General features: G+C 38.2%; 1 protein-coding gene across 1 annotated transcript; it reads right to left on the bottom strand.

Annotated features, from left to right (window-relative positions):
* Positions 1–341: 341 nt before the first annotated feature.
* LOC136710671 (aryl hydrocarbon receptor-like) lies at positions 342–27,177 on the bottom strand. The gene is made up of 11 exons (XM_066686407.1): positions 27,078–27,177; positions 23,673–23,860; positions 11,635–11,744; positions 11,347–11,436; positions 9,603–9,723; positions 8,360–8,490; positions 8,012–8,214; positions 7,734–7,843; positions 7,030–7,171; positions 5,383–6,862; positions 342–1,880 (listed from the first exon to the last, which is right to left on the bottom strand). The coding sequence occupies exons 1-11, from the start codon at positions 27,116–27,118 to the stop codon at positions 1,740–1,742; spliced, it is 2,757 nt and encodes a 918-aa protein (XP_066542504.1). The 5' UTR covers positions 27,119–27,177; the 3' UTR covers positions 342–1,739.

The following is a 27,177-nucleotide window of genomic DNA, read 5'->3' as shown; positions in this document are numbered from 1 at the left end:
TGGATAAGTGGTTACAGATAATGGATGGCTAGTGTTAATAGTGATCATTTTAAATCAGAGCTGGGTAGTAATTAATATCATTTACTAAACTACATCTACACTTATAAACTTCTGTTTAATTGGTACTTTTTTCTTTTTTTATTGTACTGATTTTTAATAGTGATCTGTTACATGTGAACACTGACAACAATAATTATGCAAAACCACAATGGTTAGAGATATACATTTTATCACAGTTAAAAAGCAGAAAAGCAAAATATATGGCATTGTGATTGTGTAGAACTAATGTTAAAAAAAAAAACAATGTAAACCAGAAATCAAGCACCAGTTGAGTAAACTTTATTCATTTTTTTTACCCTACATAAAATAAAATGTCCATTTTATTTTTATGTATGGCACCATATACTCTGTCTGACTGAATAGAAATGAAAAAGGTTTATATGTACAATGATGAATTACACATGGCAATACAGTCTGTACAGTCATGAGAGGTGGCATTGTTTGTAAAATATTTAAATACTTAATAACAAGAAGTCAAGTTTGCCCTCCTCAGTTTCACAGTTTTATGATTGTCACATATTTACATCTGATGCATTTCCATCTACTTACAATATTATATGTTCTTAAATATAATATACACAAGTGCTTTGTTAAAAAAGATCTAAGGTTTGTGTGTATCGACAGAACACAATTAGTGAATCTCTGCATAAGTAAGAAAAATATTCTGTACTTTATCATTCCTGATGTCCTGAGTTAAATGAATCGCTCTGATCTGACATTTCTGTTTCTTGAGAACGTCAAAATCATATGTTTTTTAAGGTACTTTCCAAAATGTCTTTGAAATTGGGCTTGATCTGTTATAAATGTCAGCTTCTCAAATAAATTTAAAGATAATATTTTTTATAGAACTGTTTAAGTATCTTTATGTTAAATTATTGAATCAGTTAAAGGGGCAGTCTACCTAAAATGAAAAACAAAACCAGCATCACATCTGTTGTAAACATGCCTACTTGTGATTTACAGAGAGTTTCTGATTTAACAAAGTTAAGGTAACCACCCCTTCTGGTGATATCTCTTAAAGAGAGGTGTATTCTCTATAGCTGTGTTTTATATTTGCGTATTTTATAGTGTGTATTGTAATGAGACATAAGATAAATGAATGTTCTTGCCATGTATATGAACACAGTTGGACAGAAACACAAAAAGGACAAACTGTGAAATTAATCTAACCGCTGAAGCTGACAAATGCAGTGCTTTTGCTACATATGAATCTAGTTTTGTAGGCTAGAATCAGAATCCAATTTCTAATTCTAAATTTAAGTGGTAAAAAAATGTTATGCTATCTTATGGGGCTAATATTTTTCTTTCCGCTGTAAAATGAGTCTTAATCAGATGACAACAACAACAAATGAAAACCTTCTAAACTACGCACAGTGATAACAGCACAGTCCATGTGTCCATTTGCTTTTCTATGTGATAAGGGGTACCATTTATATAAAAAAAAAAAAAAAACAAATAAAAGTAGCTTGAGTGCAATCAAATCTCACTAAAATGTACAATCATAAACAGTCGACTAAAGACATAACGGACACCAATTAAACGTATTAAGGACTCAAAATCCTCGCACGTGTGGAAATAGAAATCCAATACTGCCAGATAACAGACAGGAAGGGACTTTGAACCCACTGGAAGTTCTGAAGCATCTTTTAACCTGCTGTTTGCAGAAACATCTGCCCCTGTCAAAGAATAAAGTCAGTTGTCTGTAGATCTGGAAAATTGGAGAGGGTCTCAGGTTGAAGAGTGCCACTAGAGGGTGCCACCACACTTCCATTTGGGACTGCTACTGCACAGGTACCACCAGGGACACACCCACTGTTAACCTACAACAAACAATATACAGATTAAGGCCATTGCATAAATGTAATCACTTCCATTTTAAATACTTTGACATAGCCTGACATTTACAAATAAGCCTATCTATGTGATAGGTAGTGTTAAAGGAACACTAGGTAGAATTTTTACCTCAGAGTGATTGTGATGGTTCCCTGACCTATCACACAGAGCACATTGAGAATCTGTCATTGCTATTCCATCTCAGCACTGCAGAAACGGCACCATGTAACATTTGGAGGAGGGGAGGAAAGTGGATTTTTTTTTCTTCTTGATTTCAGGACAGTGTGGTAAAGGTGAATTATACTCGGTGACAGTAGGGGGTGTCCGGAAAAAGGCCAGATCTTACCTAGTGTTCCTTTAATACTGTTTACTTATAAATGCAATCAGAAGACCTCTCTGAAAACTCCAGTAACTTTCAACAAAAGAAACTGAAGGAATGCTTTTAGTAACAGGTTGGATTAGTCATAATCCACCAGCTGAAATTAATTTCCTCAGTGAAATAAAATAAAAAACTCCCCAGAACACTTCAAGAGTGACACTTTTAGCTGCAGAAAAATAGTATAATATACAGTACGTTCTCTAGGTTCGATTAACCTCATATGAACTGCAAAGTTGGGCGGCACGGTGGCGCAGCAGGTAGTGTGTTGGTGTGTTCTCCCCGCGTCCTCCGGGTGCTCCGGTTTCCTCCCACAGTCCAAAAACACACATTGGTAGGTGGATTGGCGAAGTGTCCGTAGGTGTGAGTGAATGTGTGTGTGTGTCTGTGTTGCCCTGTGAAGGACTGGCGCCCCCTCCGGGGTGTGTTCCTGCCTTGCGCCCAATGATTCCAGGTAGGCTCTGGACCCACCGCGACCCTGAACTGGATAAGGGTTACAGTTAATGAATGAATGAATTGGAAAGTCAATGTTTCCTTTGTAACCTGTGGAAAATGTTTTCAGGTTTTCAGTATTTCAAGCACACCATGGGGCATTTAATATTCTCTGTGAGAATAGATACAAAGCACCCCATGAGACTTGAGTGTAAACCATTCACTCATATGCAGCCTCTAGTAATCATTCAAGATTAGGAACTGCAGCACAATGCATGCTACTGCTCACATCCTCGCTTATATTTAGGAACTTGATTCACTTGTGCCTTACATCAGTGCCACTGCATTCTTGTTTTGCAACAAAGGGGGCAAAGCATGCCTCAAAAGAATGCCTACTATAACTTAAAACAATAACTACTACAGGATCCTAATGGAAATGCAATATGACAAATGAGTTGCTCTACAGCAATGTATTTTCCTCTTTTTGTTTGCTGTAAGTAGGGTATTCCGAATCAAACAAGCTGACTGCCTACTGTCTCTTTCATATAATGTCCCTGAAGACATGGCCCCTCTTTTACCCTTGCTCTTTCCCCATCACTCTCATGCCATCAACGACCCCCTCCAATCCTCGCCTGTCAGTCAGACACTTTTTTTTTTTAGGTCACTGTAGTTGGCCACATTTGTAGGTCAGAGGAGAAAAAGGGCGTAATACATGTAGGGGGAATCTGCTGAGCTGTGTTTCGTTCTTTCCCTCAGGGTGCTCAGTGTTTTATATATAATGAAATCCTATTTTCATATTATCTTACTGAAAGTCATTTGTCATGGTTTACAATTTAAGGTGGTCAAGAGATTAACATTATCTCTCCTGCATTTATTTAGTAGCTTTTGCCACTTATGGTCTTTGTGTCTGACACAACTCCTCTGAAATAGTACCTAGATATTTATAGCTATAAATCAAGCATTAAATATAAATTAAAAATGTCTTATTTATATTATATAACAATATTGCCAGTGGAATATTTTATTGCTCAAAAGTTGTTTAAGACTCTTACTGGTGGACCTCATGGTGACTCATATTGCCATTATATACACCTAGCCATAATATTATGATGACCATCTCATTTCTACATTCATTCTCTGTGCTCTCAGCCTTACTGACTGTGCATGAGCAGTTTGTGGCTCAACAATTACATACTTTAGTCCATCTGTTATACGGCATGCTTTGTTACGCTGTTCTTCTGTGGTCTAAACCCACACAGGACCACCCAAAGAGCTGGTATGATTTAGGTGGTGGATCATTCTCAGCGCTGCAGTGACTCTGATGTGGTGGTGTGTTAGTGAGTGTTGCATTGTTGAGTGGATCAGACACAGGAGTGCTGCTGGAGTTTTTAAACGCTGCGTCCATTCACTATCGACTCTATTAGACACACATACTTTGTTGGTCCTCCTTGTAGATGTAAAGCCAGAGAGAGTAGTTCATCTGTCTCTGCACAGTTTGTGTCAGTCATTCTCTAGTCCTTCATCAGTGGACACAGGATGCTTTTGGCTGGACATTTGTGGTTGGTGGACTATTATCCGTCCCGCAGTGACACTGAGGGGTTTAACTACTGATTTTTAGTCTGATGTGTGCTTAGTTACTCCGTACTGCTGCATGTCCAGTTTGTATTTTTTATTAAGCACTTGTTTACACTGTCAATTTTAACTGGGGCGGGGGGGGGCATGTGTATGTTGAGCAACCTATGGACTTTTTAGTAGTACCAATTGTAATCGTAGAACTACATAGCGCTCCTGTATCGTCAGTGGCGCTGTGAACAGTGGAAAAAAGGGGTAGAAAAAAGGTGCTGGTCGTAATATTGTGTGTAAGAGTTTATAATTAAGAAAAACATAAAATGAAATGTGACATTTCTGGAGTGACAGAGCATTGTTCAATTTCTTTGGGAAATCCGACCTAATGTTTGTGTCTGTATGCACTTGGATCCACACAACATTTCAGCATTTATTGTAAAGCCTGTCTAGAAAAGTAGAGCCTGCTAATGCATCAAAGGTAAGAGAGAACTACTTTGTTGAGTTAGTTGAATTAGTTGAGAGCTTTTGCCCCTATAAGTTAATTTTTTAACTAAAATCCTCCCCACAACTTCTGTATATTTAACCTAGCAAGAAATCAACCTTATATGCCTAAAGGAAAAACATTTCTTTCTGAGCATATTATATTGCAGTCTTCCCTCATGACACTTTAGTCAGGCTTCATTATTCAATAGCTCTGTGTTGTTTGCTAACCTAGATATCATATTAGATTTAGTTCAACAGCACTTTTCAACTGGCTTTTTATTACTTGACAGACTCCTTCACCAGCTAAGAGGAAAAGACTAAATCAAGTTTTTCCAAGCCGTGCTGAAAATCATGAACATTATACAGTCATATATGACTAACCCTAACCCTAGCTTTCTACCCAATACTGTACTAGCTGAAAGCTCGTGGGTACATGTGAATGAAAACGAAAAATTAACATGTTCAGACTAATGTTGACTTTATATGTAGTTATAGATTTAGTTGTGTTCAAAATTTGTTTCCGCTTTTTTTATACTAATCTGCTACAGCCATTTTGTATGATCATAATTTGGTCCTCATTTTGTGTTTGCATCATGCCAATGAAAATAAGTATCTCAGAAATTTCCCCTTACCTTGCACTGCTCTGGGTCTTGATTATCTGAGGTAAACATTCCAAAAGAGTTCTGTGAGGGCAGTTGGCCAGAAGTCTGCCCAATGCCCATTATGTGCTGTGAGAAACCAGAGAGAATTTGGGCCAACTGCTCCTTCTGGTCAACCCTTTGATGCAAAGGAACTGTAGTCTCATCATGTAAACCATTTTCTTGGGGCAGTTGTCCATTGACTATAACATCCATACAAGGAATGTCAGCCATATTGTATTCGCCCACTGATGTGTGCCCATTGGGAAGGAAAGGGTCACTCTTGGTTGGTTGGTTGTAACAGAAGCTTTGCTCATGGTTTAGGTTCAGCATATGTTCTGAATTGACAGTGTGTACACTATTACTTTGTGTGACTGAATAGTGGGATTGGCAAGATTGACTTTGTTGTCTAGGCCCCTGTTGTTGTTGTTGGCAGTACTGCTGTAACTGGAAGAGCTGCTTGGCATCAACTTTGACTACTGAGGTACTGCTGCTGGGAACAGTCTGTTGAATGCAGTGGCCACTCAGTGTCCTGGAGCTGGCCACTGCATGGACTGGAAGTCCATTTTCCGAATGTTTCTTGGATTGGTTACTGTGATGGGACATGGTGTCTGAACCTGTTGAAGCTTGCCTCGTACTGAGATGCAGTTGCATTTGTTGGGACAGGTGAACAATGGGTCGCTGAGCACACTTGATATGATGACTAAGAATTGCTTGAGGGACATGCATGTTAGATGTGGTGTAGTTTTCAGGAACCAAGGTGGTCATAGTCACAGAATCTGGAGGTAGTGCAGCTGAGGGTGACTGTCTTTCCATCTCACAGTTTTGCTCGAGGGAGTCTTGGATGAACGATAGTATCTCTTCATTGGTGAGAAGGTCGTCGAGTGTAGGAACACGATTTGCGTCCATGTCCACTCGGATCATTCGTTCATCGAGAAGAAGCAGCTCCAAGTCCTCTGCGGTTAATCCGAGACCCTCCAGAGCACCAAACAACTCTCCACTGGAGCAGTCCTCTGAGTTACCAATAACGTCATTGCTTAAGGACAAAGAGTCTAAGGTGACTAGTAGTGGATCAAAACTTGGCTCAGGTGGCCCAGGAACCAATATGTTGTTACCTGCTTGCTCCCAGTTCCTAAGAAACCCATGGTTACTTTCAGACCAGCAAGGTATGTTTTCCACTGTGCCAGACAAGCCATTTGGAAATGTTATTTTGCTTTCCACAGCTGGCTGGCGCACACAAACAGATTCGTTTTGGCTCATCAATGAACCAAGCAATGAAGAAGGATCCAAGGTTTCCTCAGAGGTTTTACACATCCTCCCCTTTTTGGACTTATTACTCTTTCCAGTTCCTTGGTGAACTTCAGTGAATTCAGCTAGTGGATGGCTGGTTTGGTAGAGCATAGCTTCACCAGTTGCAAATGTAAAGGGAAGGTGCATAGAGCGTTTTAGCAAGTGTTCACCACCCTCCTCCTCCCTGGAGACAAATTAAGAATTGACAGTTATTCTATATATTTGGCACAAACTTAGTACTGTTCACCATGACAGCTTTTTTGTTTAACACATTGCTGCAGTGCATTATGAGTGGGAAAACGCTTGCCCTCAAATCCGGGAAGAAAGTTAAGTTCATGATAGTTGACTTACAAAAGTGGTCTTTGAGTGGCAATGATGTAATCAGGTTTGCCATTCTTGTATACTAATCTTGCATTGGACTGGACCCATTTCCAGCCGTTATCCTTGGTGAGGAGTCGGAATACTGTTAACCCACTTTCACCAGTCTTTATCACTGGAATAAAAAAAAAATAAATCACAGGAGGTTAAGAACCCATACAAGCCAGAACAACTGACCATAGAGCGTTCTTCCTGTGCTATTTGAATCAGTCGGTGCTGATATTTGGAATTTTTCAAATCTTGATTTTTCAAATCTCTTCATTAGCAGGCACTTATAACTTCTACAGATGAATGAAAAATGTCTTTGTCATGCTTTCTTAGCAGCTCTTCAGACTTGCTCAAACTGCCCCTTAATCCAGAAGGATTTCTTGGGATAAAATTCTGTGTGTTCATACCAGAGCTGGGGGACATCAAACTCAATGACTTCTTTGTTTATGAAATTGTTCATTTTTGAAATTTCACTCTTTTGTTATTTCAGCCATCTATACAGTATTATATTTTGTCTATGCATATACAATGTGTTCTTTTTTCAGTTTCTAATATTGTAATGTTGTTACAAATGGTTATTTAAAATGTTAAATACTGACTACAGAGGATTTTGGTTTATCGTGAATTGGGTTGACAATGGTCTTGTTCATATAGCATAAAAAAAGACACAAAGTGAAATGGTGCCTTACTTCGAATATGGTTTTCGGCGCAATAAATCATATCTGCAGCATGGATGAACTGGTATCCTGTACCCCGAACTCTCAACTCAGCCTCAGTATAGCCCAAGACAATTTTACCCCTGTGTTAGAAAATACACAGAGAAAGTGTTATTATTTAATTTAAAGATTTTGATTATCAAAAATCTATTTCCAGCAAAATGATCAACAAAAGACATTAACAATGGTTTATACTGTTAATTACACTTGGCTTTGACTGCTGAATTATGACAGGATGAAACAAAACTTGCTTTGCATCACAAGCCATGGGGGTGAAATCTAGCATGTGCTTGGTTCTGAAGATCATGTTCTTGGTCCTAATCTCCACGATTGAGGGTGGCTGGAGTGGGGTGGCAATCGCAAACAGGGCCAGCTGGGCTGGTGCTTTGGGTTTGTCATCCCCAAAGTGGTGCTGTCCATGAAGGAATTTCAGCCTACCCTGGAGATTCAGAGCCTGAAGATATTAAGAGCAGGTAGAGAACAGGTATAAGCACTTTAAAAAAACAATGGGATGAAATTTGTTGAACTATATATTTTTTCAGATTTGTTAGATTGATCAACTATATTCACATGATAGATTTGTATTATTCCTGATTTACCATAAACCCAGAAGAATTGTCCAGGAGACATCTGAAACGGCACACAAAGTTCCTCTCCAAGAAAGACGAATTCTCAGGAGGCAGCTGCTCAGGGTTGTAGGTTTCCAGGGAGGAGATAGAGCTATGTACATCTAAGTATGGAATATTCTGATGAGTATGAATCAAATGCCAATCAAAGTTTCATACAAACACACTCAAACTAAACAAGCAACACACACATTCCCACATACAAAATTACAATGGATTATTTCATATATTCATTCACTGTCTATAAGCCCTTATCCAGTTCGCGGTGGATCCGGAGCCTACCCCCATTGGGTGCAAGGCAGGAACACACCCTGGAGGGGGCGCCAGTAATTCACAGGGCACAATGGATTATTTATTATTTGTATTCAATATAATGTCTAATGTGTGTGTGTGTCTGTGTTGCCCTGTGAAGGACTGGCGTCCCCTCCAGGGTGTATTCCCGCCTTGCGCCCGATGATTCCAGGTAGGCTCTGGACCCCCCGCGACCCTTAATTGGATAAGCGGTTACAGATAATGAATGAATGAATATAATGTCTTTTTTTTTATTAATATAATCAGCTTTATATATAATTTATCAAACGGCCAAAGATCTGCAGGCTATTGGAGCTTCTATAAGATGTATAATGTCTGTGCTTGCAGCTGCTTAATTGGAGGTAGATTTTACAATTTGGCTAAAAATCTAAAAATGGACGGTCATAATCTAGACATTTTCATTGCTTTCCTCAAGGCAACCTTGTAATTAGCTACCAGGGGGAATCTTTGTTTTCAAGCACTCTGGCTGAGTGTAACCTGCTGCCAAGTCATTTATGCAATTAACCCTTAGGTTCATCCTCTGTCATTGGCACCATGTGACACGTGACCCTAAGTTTTCTAGAGCACTGTACTGTGCATTGCAACTGCAATAATTTAATATTATCTGACTGTCAACCCAATTAAATAAAAGCTCTAATCCTTATGGTATTGGATGGTGCTCCATCAATTCACAGTATGTAATTCCATTGCTCTGGAAGGCTTTATGGCTTTCTAATCAACAACTGATCTTGGTGGCCTTAATATCACATGCATGCTCTTCTGTAGAAATTGTTCAAGCTATATGTGCACAACTGAGCATCTATTGCTTACAGGTAGTGAATGCATCTTGTACTGATTAGCTATAAAGAGAATCAAGTATTTACAATATCTACATATAGTGCATTTCCCATAAGACACTTGTTACCTTGACCAGACTCCAGAGGTGTAGTGACTTGGGGGGTTAGGGCCCAGTGGAGGTTCCTCCTTAACTCTTGTTGGTCTTCTGTGTGGACCAGCTCGAACAGACTCTGATGAATGACGTCAGTCTAAGGGAAAGAAATAGATATAATGCTAACAAATAGAGCTGTAATCTGGCAGATGCTGTCTGTTCTTGTTTATATCAGTTGACACTTATCATAGCCCATAATATACAGATATAGCCTGTTAAAAACTATTTTTTCCTAAGATCCTTTTGGTGCCTCATTCATATAAGTTAGTTAGGTACTGTCCCATCCTGTTCACCGAGCACTGAGTTCAAAGTGCTGTAAGATGAGGTCAGGTCAGAAAAGGTTACATTAACCCATTAAACCGAAGGCGATTTCCCCTTGTTTAGTTCTAATCCCTTCATAAAGCCTTATCTCTTGAAGCGGGCTCATGTGTGTGTAAGTTTGTTTTGTGTGAGTGTATAAGTATTTTGAAGACTAATCATGTGACTAAAAAACTTTAACTAAAAATTATGGGGTGGCACGGTGACGCAGCAGGTAGTGTCGCAGTTACACAGCTCCAGGGACCTGGAGATTGTGGGACCAAGTCACACATTGGTAGGTGGATTGGCGACTTAAGTGTCAATAGGTGTGAGTGAATGTGTGTGTGTGTGTGTGTGTGTCACCCTGCGAAGGACTGGCACCCCTTTAAGGGTGTGTGCCTGCCTTACGTCCAGTGATTCCATGACCCTGAACTGGGTAAGCAGTTTCAGACAATGAATGAATGAATGACATAAATACATTTGACACTACCAATATTATCAAATCTTTCTGTGTTTAATCAAATTTTAAAAATATGAAGTGATTCTGCCAATCCAAACATAATAAAAAAAATCCATGTAAAAGTGCTGACACTACATACTGAAAATGATGAAGTTATATTTTGTTTTATATATAAAACTAAGGTTATACTGTATACAGTTTTTTTTAAAGCTAATTCCAACCATCTGTTCATTGTTAATATTTTTTTAGCAGTTATGTGACCATACCAGTGTGAATTACATAACAGTTGACATCACATACACTGCCAAAAGAGCGTTCCTGTTTGCAAACATGTCCTAAACACTGGAGGATATTACAGAGTTGATATATTTCATATTATTTAGCCATTTTGCAGTCCCCAAATCTGACCAAGCTGCATTCCCATATGCTTGATTGTCCACTGCCATTAAAAAAAAAAAATTAAATACAAACAAAGAATTCATTCACTCCTACTTTCACTCACTCGTGTTACACAAGGGATGCTACTAAGTGCTTTGCATAATTGAAATTCCCCAAATTATGGCAATTAGAAAATTATGCAAGATATATAAAATTATACGTGCCCACACACATACACAGCTGGAGGCTAGGTGCCTTGTTCAAGATAACTCAGCTGTGTTAACGTTAGGCCATGGCTACCCCACATTTAGGCCATGACTGCTACTGTTTATAGATAACATTTTATGTCAAAACCCTGATGAGCTAGTGTGGTAGTGAATCTACTAGTAAATATCTCTATATGCTTTGAAGCAAGCATGGCATTAGCCTGGTAGTTTCAGTGCAAAAACTAAAGAGCCAACTTTATAAAACATGTTTTTCTACCTGGTGGTATGGGAAATATGCTGTGAAATTGTTTTTGTCTAACTAATGCTCTTTGATTGTTGGTGTAATGTATTGTGACCAAGAGGGGAGTGGGCTTGCTACCTGTTGAAAGCCCAGATAGTCCTGAATGGTGTGGGAGGAGTAGAATATGGTTCCTTCCGCAGTGATGACAAGCACAAAACCATTGAGGGCCTGTCAATAAAGCACAAAAAATTATCCATATTATAGGTTACAGCTTTAAAAATTGCTTGATTTACATTAACATTTGTTTGTTTAAATCCTTGTAGACAACTCTTGTAATGAGTGGTTAAAGTTACTTATTTGCACCAAAATATATATATATATATATATATGAGCTGTCACTGGGTCAGTGGTGCCTACTGCTCTGACCTGCAGTAGGAGTTCACCCTCTGGCATCCAACGGTCTTCAAATCCCACGACTTTGCTGTTGTCATGGTTACTAGTGTTGGCACTCGCCCCACCGGAGTTCTTCAGGGCAACTGTGGGAAAGAAAGAGAGAGGGAGGGAGAGAGACATAGATGGAGAGAGAGGTTTATCACTCTAATAATGTTTACAAAGCACTGCTGTGAATGTCAGAACACTTTATGTTTAGTAGACTACACACACTGCGGTCTCAGGCAGCCTCAGCCTTGTTACAAATTCATTAGTGTTTTTCTTGAACCATGCTGTCCAAATACATGTAGTTTTCACATTACAGTGGTTTTTCCATGAGTAAACAGCAGAGAGAGAAAGTGAGACAAAAGCCCTATTTTCTACAGCATTTGTTTTAAATTAAGAGGTGGACTCTTATTACGTCTCGCTATAATTTTCTGTTCCCTCTGAATGTGCAAGTCTGTTTTAACAACTGGATGTGAACTGGATCCATTAAAGATTCTGGCACATTTTACCTGCTATATGACTAAACCACAGTGTTTAGTAATCCCATGGTGTTAAATAAGTTTCTTTGAGGCCATGTTTTGTTTGACTTTGAGGTATAAATGTTTATACATTTTTATTAAATTTTATAGCTTTTTTTTTTGTTTTTTTTGGAACACCTGCTTAGGACAAGAAACTAAGAAATTAAGGTGGTAGTTCCTCCAGGCGCTTCTAAATTTACACATTTTCCAGCAGCCTGTCTGATATGTTGCTCGTATTCAGTTTAAAGTTTAAAAGTCATTCTTACTATACACCTTCCTATTTTTCTTTATATAATTTCCATGCATATTACTTTGTCTAAATGTGTAAAATGTTGTGGACACCTCTTCTAAGGAGAATTTTCTGTTACTTTAAGGTGCATTTAAAGGAATACTACGAAATGTTTTTACCTTAAAATGTCAGCTTAAAAATCAGTCATGCTTCACTGACAATAAGTAAAAAAGAGCCTATGTCATTAAAATTCTATGCTCAGCACTTTAGAAACTGCACTAGGTAACATTTGGAAGATAGTAGGTCCTTCCAGTCCTTCTCAGGGCAACACAAACACACTCATTCACTCACCTACGGACACTTTTGATTCGCCAATCCACCTACCAATGTGTGTTTTTAGACCGTGGGAGGAAACCGGAGTACCCGGAGGAAACCCACGCCGACACGGGGAGAACACACCAAACTCCTCACAGACAGTCACCCGAAGCAGGACTTGGTTACACAATCTCTAGGTCCCTGGAGCTGTGTGACTGCGACACTACCTGCTGCGCCACCGTGCCGCCCAAGATCTTACCTGGTGTTCCTTTAATGAAAAGCTAAACAAATTCAATCCTAGTTTAAACTTTGTAAATTGTTGTGGCTGCATGCAATCAAGTCCTTAAAGATGTTTTTCAATAACTAGTGTTGTAGATGCTGTTACTCCAGCAAGGTGGGGACGTTCTATGTATTGATTTCAGAAATATGTTACACTTACCCATATAACATATTAGCCTACCTGTTAATGTTGATTTGTTTCTAGACATGCAAATAAATCTTATACTAGCATGACACTATTATCTAAGAGTTTGATTTGAATAAAAACTAAGTTACAGCAGGGTATGAAGTTCACTGAATACATTACACTTTTAATACAATGAGAATGATCCCTCACCATTTGCTAGTTCTTCAATCTATCTGCACATTGGAAAAACTTCCAGTATTTCAGCTTGGCTTGGTAAATGGGAAACAAACTAACTGTCTCTGTCCAAAATGGCTTAGACTCAACATGTTGTTAAAAATATATATATGAACTGACTCCAAATTCAGAGGACTAATAACATTCAAAATGCTACATAACTAAACAGCTCGAGCTACAAATGAGTTTCTGTAGTTCAAACAGTGAGTAAAAAGTGTGGAAGAGTTAAACTTCAAGTACAAAGAAGGTACAGTCAGCTTCCCACTCAAACACCATTCCACCATAAAAGATGCTGAGGTTCTGAGTCAACACAAACTGGAGGGGAGTCTGTTTTGCTGTGAGAACAGTAGCTTTCCAGAATAGTATATGTTGCTTTTAAATGAGTCATATCTGGCAAACTGCTTAGCATGTTTTTGCCCTGTGTCTGGTGATGGTTAACTGAGTTATGTCCGTAAAAGCCCCTGGTGATGGTAAAAACCAAAGAATAAAATAATACCTTCTAAGGGGTCTACTATTTCCCCAATAAAACAAATCTGTTGCCAGATCAGACGTAGGTGGAATTAGTATTGAAAGGTCTACATCACCTTGTAATTCTTTTATATTCATACAAACTATTGAACAATCCTCCCATAAATGTGTAAATGAGGTATATTGACCAGCACTGCTTTATTGGACTAGACAAATTTCTCAATTGAGTATAGATATGCCATGTTTGCTAGTGTGCTAACCTACATGCTAGCATGTGAAAGACAGGGGGCTAATGACCTCATGTGAGAAAAAGAGGAAAGTCATCCTCATTAACCTCTGTGTTCATCTGGGCCCTGTGTCTTGACCCGTTACAACCTTTGACGCGATGAGCTCAGAGCGCCTGCACAGAGGACCCTTTCCTTTTGTTAAGAGACTGCTAAAGTGAGCTAAAGGCTCAGAAAACTGAGAAGACAATAGTAAGGGACCATGTCATGTCATTGTGAAGCCATTTGGTTCACATTTGTCTACATGTGTAAAGATTAGATCTGAGTGGATTCTGTGACCTCATTCTCACAGAGAGCTAATGGAGCAGATGGAGTCTCCTTTCTGTGGTTGCTCATCTTTGCATCACAAGCTTGGTGCATAATAAGGAACAATTTAGCAGTTAAATTTGAACAACAAATGCAAAGGTTTGAGGACAAGTTCGTGGCCTTTTAGGTTGTTCTGATACACGTGACTGGACACGCACCCCCTTCAGTGTGTCTAAATTAATTGTGTGCCCCTCCAAGTCCCTGTGTACATTACGTTAATGGGCCTTTCTAATTTGTCTTTGAAATTAAAATACTAGAGACATTTTTTGTTTGTTACTATTGAAGTAAACAGTGAATAATCCATTTAGATGACAACTGCTGTTATTATTTTCCAATGCAGCCACTCATCTTAACACTTTTTCCAAATGAAGGCAGCAACTAGCCAGAGTCTAGTGAGTCAAAAATGTATTGCTAAGGTACAGGACAGGTACACTGCATTATTGATCATGCCCCCGAGACCTGTACTCCAGACAGGTTAAAAATAGCACAGGTTGAATATTTTTGGAGAAATTTGGTTGTCCATGTTTCCACTGTGACAAGACAAGTCTGTTATGTGTCTGGGAAAAAAACACTTTAACTAAAACACAAACTGTACAAGCTAAAAACCTTACACATAATATTTTAAAACCAGGCTAGAAAGGAAGCCTTAATACGTGCAGAGTAAATGTGTTGTTGTTTACACTTTGTTAGCTTTGAGTCAAAGCTTAGTAATAGCCCTACAGCATCGTCCCATCCAATCCAAATGCCAGAGCGCCAACCCCTCATTATTTGCATCATCTTGTTTAGTATCTTCCTTGGTTTATATTTAGTCTGGTGTATGGTCTACGTATGTGTGCTGTTGACATACATTGCATGAATGAGTGAGTAAATGATGGTAATAGCAGGCCCCAGTGTTCCTACCCTTTGCCTAGTCCACTTGCCCATTCAAGTAAACTGTTGAGAAATTGGTGCTATTGTGTTGGGTCAGTGTGTATTGTGTAGATGATCATATGGGATCAGAAAGCTTCATGGGTGAATTAGAGCACAAGAGACAAGATATGACAGCTCTTAGATTTGTATGGGCATTAACAAAGTCATAAATTAAAAAATTAAAACGAGCAATAACTCATGTGCAAGTTAGGAAATTAAGCTTATGGGCAGTGGAAGTCCTTTGACCTAAATCTGACAGAATCATTAAACTTGTTCTAAACTTGCACACGTTCCTCTGGTTTGGAAAAATATGATTTAACTTATAACCCCAAGTATTTTGGTGACATTTACCAATGCAGTGGCATTACAGTAGGTCTGCATCTTTCTATTCTGTGATCGCTTTGAATATATTTTATAAAAGTACTATATACTATAGGTAAATGATGAACTGAATTTAAAGGAAAGTCAATTACATTTCTGCATAAATCAAAGCTGAGGTAAAGACATATCTCAGACCAGCTCTCTTTCCAGGTGGAGTTGAACGAAATAAGGGCTCTTGATATTTCCAACACAAATGTTTATGTATTATTTAATCATAATTGACCAGTGGACCTATAAAGGCCTTCTGTGCAATGTTGTATGTAATGTCTCATTCATTCATTCATTAGGCAATCTATTTAAAACAGGGTTTCCACTCTGAGTTGTCATAGACACACCATCTTTTGAAATATGTTTTAGTATTTTCAAACATCTTTTACAATGGTTCTCTTTTAAACTGGTTCTCAGGGACCTCAAGGCAATACTCACGTCACTGCGGCATAATCCCACTATACAACTATTAGCAAATTTGGCTTCAGTTCTGTATATTAAATGAATCTTATTCAATTTTACTCTGCCACCTCAGAATGCTTAGCCTCAGAAGTACATTGTGCTTTTAGCACAGAACACTAAATATTGAGATCCAGAAGCATAGATGCCCAACAGCCAATAAGAAGCTCAGACTTCTCCTCTGTAACATAATGTATAATACAGGTTTCCTGTATATTTTGGTCAAAGAGCAAAACAGTGGAACAGACGCTCTTCATCTGAAGGATTCTTAGAATTTATTGAACTGAAATATAAATCTCATTGATTGATATTGACTAATTAAATAGGTATTGCTGTATAAAAGAAATGAAGTCTTCAGTGTTTCAATTCAAAAATCTGAACAGCTGAGCCATATAGCCACTTACATTAACATATTGATCCAACACTGTCACTTTCATTATGTATGATATGTCATATTTAAACACTATCCTTTAGTGTTTTGATCATAATTAAAAAATAGTTAAAATAATTTTAAAAATTAGTTTAAAAAATCATTCTCTCCTGTCTTAAGGCTCAGGATTAGATCAGGTGAATCTGACAAAATTCGATGACCTGGAAAATGGTGGGACTGCTTAGTCTTGAAATCATTGTGATGTTTCACTGACCTGTAATAAGGTGAATCGAGCCTCTGTCTTTGCTACTTCAGGCTCAGCACTGCGGAAACTGGATTATGTAACTTTTGGAAGTGGGTAGGAACTTTAAGGTGCACACTTTGTATGTGCATCCCCTATTTGTATCATCTTCAGAGAAAAACATGTCCTAGAGCAGCTGCACACAAGCCTAAAGTCTCTTTAACCAATGCCAAAAGTTGGCTAGAGTGGTATAAACACCTTCCCCAGAATTAAGCAGTGGAGTTGTAGAACTGGAGCAATAGTGCACCACTTTGAGTAGTTCTTCTTAAGAATTCTTATAACATTATATTCAGAGGTAGTTCAATTTTGTTAATAGTTTAAAGCAGATTTCCTTTAAACAAACACAAACTGTAAACAATTATTGATGTTTTCATAAAAAAATTGACCATAATACTCAATATCCTATATTTTTTTACAACTGGATTAAGCAGATTTCACAATCTATAAATCCTACATGCAGCTTTGGAATTTATCCAATTGAAATTTAGATCTTGTATGCCAATTCTGACCAACGAGATGGGCCATGCCCCTTATAATTTCTTTAACGGCTATGTTTAAAATGTAAGTGACCTACATATGTATCCACCACATACCTGATACCCACTATATGTATGACTGTTTGTAGGCATTATATTAGTAGTATAATGAGCTAATTGTGAATACACACGTCCAATTGTGCAAGAACAGATTGTGTAATCTTCATAAATGTACATTAAATTAAATGGGATGCTCTGTTTCAGCTGAACATAAACCTAAGACCACTATGCTCAGTACCAACTGTAGGCTAGAGGGGTGTAAAATCTCCATTCATTGTTCTTTGAATACCCTGGGGTTGAATTAGATTGATTCAGACTTAATCATTCAACACATTACTAATTTTTAACAGAATGCTGTCAAATTCTCACAGAAATGTTCATATATTTATTTTAATGCCTTGCAAGCAATAGGGGATGTTCTCCTCAAGGGGACAAATACCCTAATTTCAGAAGAAACTTTGGACAAGCAGGTGTCCACAAACGTTGGTCTATACAGTGTAATAATAGTAAAAATAGTAATTATTCGTTGCTTGCTTCTTCCTAAATAAGACCATTGCGTGCAGTTCAGCACGTATTCCACATGCATGCGCATTTGTGTGCATATGCATGTGTAGGTTAATTATGCCAACCAAGAGTGAATGGACACACTCTGACTTACGAGGCTTAAATATAGCTCCCTGCTGTTCCCAGGGCCCCAGTGAATGAACAAGCAAGTCTCACGCTACAAACACTTGACACACATGACTACTTCTGACACGAGCTAAAAACCCACACACAAACTGCCCGGCAATGTTTGCAAACATAAAAGAAGCATTGTCGCCATTTTCAGATGACTTGGCCATAAGCAAGCCACGTTCAAGCCTTCTGAAGAAATGGCAAACATCAGTGAAGCACTGTGGCCACATCTTTACATTTTGATGATGTGTTCAGATCATCTAAAGCAATGGACATAGGAATTTCTATAGGCGACCTAGCTATAAGCAAGACATCAAAAAGTATGACAACATTGATCATGGCCTGCTTATTAATGACTCTTGAGGTTGTGGATGAACTGACTGTTCACTTTTGTCTATCTGCACTATAAAACATGGTTTGCCCCAGTTCCACATAGGGAAGGGGGAGGGGCATTGGAGAGCGGCTAACGCCAATAACATGCTCTGTCACGTGGCACATTGGCCATCTGAGAGGGCAGGGAGGGAGTGAGATGGTGGACGGAGAACCAAGAACAAACTAGAGCTTCACAATATGGCAAAATACTTGTATTGTAATCCGATTGCTACATGTATATTAAAAAGGCCTAATTTATTGCAACCCAGATTACATTTGTTGGATTACAGGAAAACCTTGATTCACCAAAATACCTAATCTCTCTCAAGTCCAAAGCACTTGGGATTTGTAGGTGTCAATTAGATAGCTGATGCAGATATTAAAAATTTCTATTTACTACAGTGCGACTGTCTAAATTTTACCACAGATCTTGGATTGGCCAAAACGTCTCCATGTTTGTAAAGTCAGGTCACAAGATAGCTTTATAGTTTGCTTCCTACTGACTTTTTGCAGTCCAAACATTCTATGGGTAGATACACGTGTCAAATTGCATTGACAAATTACAGGTTACCAGATTACCTGTTACAATCATACCCAAATGTTATGAAGCATGCCTTGAGAAAATGTTGTGTAGGGGAACTATAAGGAGGATGATTCACATGATTCCAGTCAAGTACCTTTTTTTCTCAGGATCTCAGGAGTGTGCTAATAGGCTTAGGTACTTTAGCTATGCAAAGACCTGACCCAACTATTTTCACTACTTTGGCCACACAGGACAGGGGTGGGGCTACAAGGTTCCTTTCACCTTAAACATTATCTCCTCTGATCCTTTTGCACCGTTTAAAATGGGCCTTCCTTTGCTTAAAGGGTGCAACCTAATCCTTTTTGATAGCTTAATGACATAAATTGCCCGTGTGAACAGATTCATGGTTTAAAACAAGTGGCACTTTAACCACCTTGATGTCCTGACGTCTTCATGACTGGAGTCAAGACACAAAGACAGAGGAGTCCATAATGATTGAGTGTTTAATAGTTGGAGGTATATAGCTCCATGTGAACTATGCCCTGAAGAAAAACCCATTAGAGCTGGAACGGAAAAGTCAACCCAGAATGAATCTTTTGTTGTTCAACTGAATTTGACCCCATTTTCATTGTTGAGAGTGTGATTGTGAATCTCTGAAGATGTGAGAATGCCCTAAATATATATGTGAGGGTTTATTTTTCCCCTCTTTAGGCTTTTAACTTCATTAAACTGTCACAATTTGACCAAAGGTTTGTAGCACCCATAATTTCTTCTGAAACTACAGTTTGTCCCTCTTGCGTACCATAATGACATTTACTGATCTGGAAAAGCTTTACGCTACATGTTGGATCAGCTGAACATGTGAGGATTTTACAGCATTTATTCACCTAAACACCAATGTTTTGAGGTACTGATGCAGGTTGTGTGGTTCTGGACCAAAAACACCACTCCAATTCATCCCAGTGCTGGTCGATGGTACTCCAACACTCCAGAGATCCCAGTTCCAGTGCTTCACAGCACAGTGCTCCATAGCCCAATACTTACATCCCTTTGGGTGACATTTCATATTAGCCATGATTATCTTAGACTAATGTTTGCCTGTTCCAGAGTGTCCCATTCTAGAGGCAATGCTTATTTATGGAGATTATACAAACTATGTGTAATTTACTGTCAGTATCAGCAATAATTACACATTAAAATAGCTTATTATAAGGCAGTCAGCAAATTGGGAACATACATTACATGAGCCTACATTACAACCAAAAACATTAGGGCTCTTTACTTACCATTAAAATAAATATTGGATTTTTAAAAACAGAATAAGTTTAAGAGGTTGCCCAATGGTTGTTCCTCCAAAATGATTGAACCTTCATTCACTTCAGTAACAGAAGGACAAATCTGGGCCTGAAGAGGCAGCAGCTGGGTAGGATAATGCTGAACAAAAGATTAAACAGGCTCTGGAGAGCTTTGTTCAGGTTTTACAAGTCATTTGATTGCACACCCATCACCCCACATGGGGGGGGAAGAACATTACTTTGTTTTACATAAAATTATAGGAGAGCATGCAGAATTTGGTATAGTTTTTCATATTTATATAAGTCTAGAAGTGTTAACTGCAGCATTTCCAGAATCAGAAATATAAACGTGCACAACAAAATGGAAACAGACATACAACCATAATATGTGAATTTTTTGTATGTATATAGTGGAGGAAAAAACCTATAAACACAATACTAAATATGTAGCATTTTAAGTAGTTTATCCACAGCTCTGGGCTGCTAAGTCTCTGTTTTCATAACCCCCATACAGCACAATCTGCTAGTGATCTAATCCAGGGCTGCTGGAGACCATGTGTTGTTTACATACAACAAATTAAAGTTCATTTAGTAAATCCCAATATGAGTAAATACATATAATTTCCATTCCACAAAAGGCAATGGAGATGTCATGAATGACCAATTTTGCTCATTTTTAATACTGACTACATTTACTCTACAATGAAAAAAAAAATGGAATTACAATTATATCTTGCATTACACTGCTATACACATATTTGTACAACTATTACACAAAACTATTATTACTACTCAACTATTATTCAAAAATAGATAAAAAATAAAAAAAACAAATAATCTACTGAAACATTTAAAGGCATTAAGAGAAGGCCTTAATTTTTATTACTATATATTTTCAGTATTTGAGTAATACTCCCGTAATGTTCTTATGTTTTATTTAGAAACAAAGGGTTTAGTTCTTGAAACTGTGTTCAGAAATGATCCAATCAGGAGTCGTCTTTTCCTCTGTAATATTGAATATCTACAATAATGCTCATTCGACTTCAGGAGCTAAAAGGCATTTATGATGAATATCTAAAAGCAGCATTTTCATTTCCATAAAAGTGTACCATGGTTTCATATGAATAAAATATATTATTCAACCAGATTATGCCATAATAAGTCAAGTGGAATTCAGGATTTATGTAATGTGTTTTACTTGTGTGGAATCAATATATAGATTTTCATGACTTATATCCCAACCACAGATTTGTATTAAATAATTAAATAAAATCATGAATGGACTTCAATTAAATTTGTCCATATGTCATGCTTTGCTTTGAATTAAGACAGAAATATATACATTTTGAACTTTATGAATGCAGTTAGATGCAGTTACACTGTGGATGGTCTTAGCTCTAGGCTCTTTGAGAAACACACACGATTAACACAAAACACAAACACACTTAAAAGTAAAAAAAAAAAACACTCCTATTCTACTCACCAAGAGCTTTCAGCCTTAAACAAACACAGCCCACCCTCCATTTCATGAATTCTTTACGCTCTTGGGTTTCTCTCAATAATTCATGCTTCGAGATCATCTCAAACCTGCATTGCAGCGTTCTACTCCATCGGCTAGCACAAATATTGACCCAGCCCAACCATCCCAACGTCCACAACACTTTCCACCTTCATCTGCCTCTCTCCAAACCTGATAAGTAGGCTTCAGTTTCTCCGGATGAGTGGATATTAGAGGTGATGTTGAGAGTCTTGAAATATTCAAGTCTTTTTGCAAAAGATTGTGTTGAAGTGAATGAGGTTATGGCTTTGGGTGCAAGTCTCTCCACATAGCACACCACAATGTTTGGCCCCAGAGCCCTTTTGTTTTGACATGAAATGAGCTCTTGGAAGGATGGAATACAAGGGAACATTTTACAAGCCTCATTTACGTTACTCTAACCATGGGAGGAATAACATTCGTTTTGAGGGAGTGGGATTCTTTCTGTTCATAGTGAAAACTACAGTGAAATCTCAGAGATCACTCTTATTGCTGAATTAGCAGCCCAAGTAAGTGCACAGATTTTAATTATGACTTCAGCTTCATCACTACTGTATAAAATTGATGTTAGACTTTTAAGTCTGAAAGTACTGCCCATTTAACATCATTCTTTCTTTGATTTTCACTGTGAGGATTTGCAGTATAGATTATAAAATGGGCACATAATAAGATTCATATTCAAAAAGCACTAATCCCCTGGTTATCACTTGATACAACCAAGGCTAATCAGGACCCTACCCGTCTGTACTGACCTGTTTATCCATACACGGGAAGCAGAAACACAACCTGGGTGTACATATGAGCTGGTAAAATATTTCTGTACACACTGGAGCTGACTCTTACAAAACAGAACTTCCATCTCTGCCGGTTCTGTTGTATCAGGTTAGTGGATTTTAAAAGTCTTTACTTTGCTAAACCTATGGCTAGAGAGTAATTCAATATTGATATATATCCCCATTTTATATGGTATGCCATCTGTTCCTTGCTCTCAATTTTAAAGTTAGTTTAAAAATATTAATATTGACAAAGCCAAGAGGTTTATGTTTGATGGTGATATCATGTTTCTTGTCTGTTCTTGGCAGTTTTCCCGTGGCTTGTATGTTGTACAGATTGATATAGAAATTATATCAACCTAAATTAAGAAATATATTGTGATATTAATTTTGGCTGTATTGTCCTGTCCTATTTATTTCTTAATTTTGTGAGTATTGTAGTCTTGGTCTGTATCTTTTATCCTACACTACTTCAACAGGTACATAAAGCAGCTTCCAATTATTATCCAATTTAGGGTCGCGGGGGGTCCAGAGCCTACCTGGAATCATCGGGCGCAAGGCGGGAATACACCCTGGAGGGGACGCCAGTCCTTCACAGGGCAACACAGACACATTCACTCACACCTACGGACACTTTCGAGTCGCCAATCCACCTGCAACGTGTGTTTTTGGACTGTGGGAGGAAACCGGAGCACCCGGAGGAAACCCACGCAGGCAACACACCAACTCCTCACAGACAGTCACCCGGAGCTAGAATCAAACCCACAACCTCCAGGCCCCTGGAGCTGTGTGACTGCGACACTACCTGCTGCGCCACCGTGCCGCCCTAACAGAGAATCTGTTCTCCTTATTACAGGTCAGTGAAGCGTCACGATTTTCAAGATGTAATTTTAAGGTAGAAATACCTATTTGTTTAAAATGTTTTTGGTGTGAGTTTAAAACAATACACAGCACACAGACATGTGTAATATGTGAAATTTTACAATAGCTGTAATTCACTGGATGCCCAGACACACATTTTGCCTCATCTTATGTCTTTTTGAATGATGGCTAATTGTTTTTGGCAGTTGGCATGCCAAAATATTTCATTCAAAAACCGGGAGCAGATCTGGGCTCCTACTGTAGAAATAAGGCCAATGCTGAATCTTACCTGAGAAGAAGTTCTTGGCACGCAGGTAACTGACACTCAGACGCAGGATGGAAAGCTTGTCTAGGCTGGACGTGACCTCTTCAGGGAAAGGTAACAGGCTGGCCAGCCTCTCCAGCTCCAAATTCAGCCGATCTCTGTGACGCTTGGAAGGGTTGGATTTGGAACCTTCAGGTAGCGGCTGCTTCACTCTGTCAAAATTTGAATTAGGAAGTCATTTAATTAATTACAGGGCTTTTTTTTTAAATAGAAAAAGCCTTGCATCATCTTACAGACAATTTTGCTCTTTTAACTTCTTTGACATACATCTTGGTTTCATTCACTAAGGTTCTCTCACTACATTACCCAGTATGCATTACGCTAATGCATCATACAGCTATATGTGATCTCTGTGATGTCCTCTACATCAAAAAAAGCAGGACCACATCTGCCCTACCTCGAACCTAACCCTAACATTTAGGGGCAACATTTACTGTACAAAAACATTAAATGACAAAGGTGTGTCATCAGAGATTAAGGAAACACGCCAGTATATTCATCTTTGAGGATAATTCCCGCTCACTGCCCAGTCCTCAGTACAAATTCCAAACTCTGTGTTGCCAGGTATGAAACACAATAGCAGACAAACACAGCCTGCTACAGCCATGGATGCGAGCATGTGAGCCAAGATAATATTGGATTCTACTGGAGTAAAATGAGAGGAAATTCTGATGATATATTTGAAGGCTTTAGGCAGCTTAGAGCGATGGATGGTGAGTTGACTACTTTTATCCTGACTAGATAAAGAAGTAATTTCTTAAAATCTACAAGCGTACATTTCAAATATGGTCCTGGTGAATAATGCCAATTTTACCCTGGTAAACCAACCCATTTAAGGTGGAAATATACGTTTAAATATCAGTTTTGTCCTGATTCTTGTTTTCCTGTCCTTTTCCATGTTTCTCTTGTCAGCCATGTGCTCCTTCAGCACCACCTTATTCCCCACCCTGACTTTGTCTGGTGTTCCTTTCTGGCTTTGTTTCTGTCTTGTTCCTTTGTTCATGTCTCCCTAGCCACACCTCTTTCATTCATGTGACTCCCACAGGTGTTCTCATTTTGTTCATTTTATATAAGGCTTGTCCCTAGTGTTTGTTTTTGTTGGTAATTTGTGTTTTGGTATTCTTCTGTCTCTCAGGGTCTTGGTCTTATTTAGGTTGTTGTCTCGTTTTTTAGTTCTTGATTCTTGTGTTCCTTTGTCACCTTGTTTGTTTGTTTGTTTTACAGGATTTGTTATTCGGTACGCCTCTGTTGTCTTCTCAGTTAGACCCTATGTTTGTTTTAGTCTTTGTTCCAGAGTTAGTTTCTTGGTCTCTGTCTTTATGTTTGTCTAGGTCTTATTTGTTTAGAGTCCAGTGTTAGTCTCTTGGTTAATCTTTGTTTCAGTTTTAGCATTTAGGTCTTTGGTTAGTCTCTGTCTCTGTTTATGCTCTTTTCCTGTTCTGTTGGAGGTTAGTTTTGTGTCTTAGTTTCTTAGTGTTATCTTCTGTCCCAGGCTCCGCTCTTTATTTGGGTTTATCTTATTCTAGGTCCTGTGTTCCTTACTGTATTCTAGTTTCCTGTCTTGGCTTAGATTTTTTTAGTCCCATTACAGTTTCTTTAGATTTCCTTCTGATGTATTTTTGATTCCTTTATTATTTTCTTGTTTAATAAACTGGCATTTGCGCATGTACATATGCCTCCTAGTTTCCCTATACAACCCATGACTTTACCTCCTAAAATTACATTTATTGTGGAACAGAAAAAAGTCAATAATGCAGATTATATCAGCCTCATCTTGTGAAACATTTAAGGTGGAAATGTATATAATCAATTATGATGCTAGGGAGAAACTGTGGCCAGCCGTTCTTTTGGTAGCACAGGAAGGTGATTTAATGAAATGAGAAACGCTCTTCTGTGTAAATAAGGCGATTATGGTACATTACTTTTAACTATGAAAATTCAAAGTTCTTGAACTTGTCGTACGCTCATTTGTATAGATTCAGTTTTCTTCAACCTAGCAACCCATGTGAGCTTTGCATCTGAGGAGGGGGCAGACAACCTTCTCCAGTGTTTTTGAATTTGGAGTGCAGTACCTGTTTCAAACACTTGCAGTCAGTAAATATAAATATAATCTAAACATATTATAATATTTTGCTTAAGGTCAGACCTTGCATAAAGATTTTATGCTGAGCATCCCTTTAGCAAGTAATCAGTGTTCCTTAAAGTATCAGAAACCACTCATTAGAAGAGGTGATGACAAACTTGTACATATAGTGTGCATATGAAAGCCATTTAAGATACAGTGTTTAGTTTCTAGATGCTGTGAACATCAGCAGCACACCATATGTCAGAGCAAGAGAAGAAAGTCTTGCCATCAACCAAGGTTATCTTCTGCTTCAGTTATTTAATACACACAATCTCCCATATCCCAAGATAGTTCCAAACACTTCCGTCCAGTCTCTTTAAGTGCATCCCCCAGAGGAAGGATGACATCTTGCCCTAAATCGTGCTATAGAGTGAGTGCTACCTGTGATAATGGATCTAGACACCTACATTCAGAAAGGTATGAGGTTTGAGGGCAATAATTAATAAATAAAACTCAAAAATGCACAGTACTATACCACTAATATGTGGTAAAGTATTTATAATTTGTAATGATAACATTTACAAGATTTAATAAATTTTATTACCCAGTAAAAATAATACAGGTTTTATATTTGTTTTATGTTTAAAGCCCTTGGTTTATCCTCTGTGTTTAAGGGTAACAATTATGGACACAGTAAGCTTAGTTGTGTAGCTACATAAATCATTTCTATACAATCTTCAAGGAAGTCTGTTCTCTGTAGAAAAGCTTAATATTAGTTGGAAATGGGAACAAGTTAAGCATGAGTTTAAGGTCATTATGCATAATGCCCAGATTTAGCAAGAATCTTTGTAAAATTTTAGAGTATTAAATTAATATTTTACCGTGCATTTTACAATCCTCTGGCAGACTCTTTCATTTAAGGGTGGCTTATTCATGCCTTTCCAGAAAGGGTGCCACTCACCAGTGTATAAACTCTTGTATACGACTGGAAATAATAATTTTTAATCTGAAAATCCCAAAATCTGAACTCAAGGGTTCAAATAAAAAGCCCACTCTAGCCTATGAAGGACACTGCTGCAACTCGTTGGTACTTTTGACCGTTTTTCTTTAAACACCTATATTTAGGACAAGTCCCACCCATTGTGCGCTGCAATTGATTAATAAATCTCTCGCGTCTATATTTCTCCTCTTCTCATTGGACGATCCGCATGTCAATATACATGAGTGACCAATCATAGGCCGGAACGGACGTGTCATGGCTGAAAACGGGTGGTAAAAACAAAATAGAACAAGACTTTACTTACGCTCGCTGCACCGGTTTCCTCCGTTTACGTCCAGCGTACATTTTAACCGTTTTACCCTAAACCCCACACGTAAAATAAATTCCAACGTCTGAGGATGGAC

Source organism: Hoplias malabaricus, chromosome 12 (genome assembly GCF_029633855.1).
Source record: "Hoplias malabaricus isolate fHopMal1 chromosome 12, fHopMal1.hap1, whole genome shotgun sequence".
NCBI lineage: Eukaryota > Metazoa > Chordata > Actinopteri > Characiformes > Erythrinidae > Hoplias > Hoplias malabaricus.
This window is presented reverse-complemented; position numbering and strand designations above follow the sequence as displayed.

Excerpts from the sequence above, each read along its gene's own strand:
- LOC136710671 (XM_066686407.1), bottom strand. The coding sequence starts at position 27,118 with ATGTACGCTGGACGTAAACGGAGGAAACCGGTGCAGCGAGC. Across the intron at positions 23,861-27,077 it reads AGGAAACCGGTGCAGCGAGC|AGTGAAGCAGCCGCTACCTG; the intron begins GTAAGTAAAGTC and ends AAATTTTGACAG. Across the intron at positions 8,215-8,359 it reads ACAATTCTTCTGGGTTTATG|GCTCTGAATCTCCAGGGTAG; the intron begins GTAAATCAGGAA and ends TAATATCTTCAG.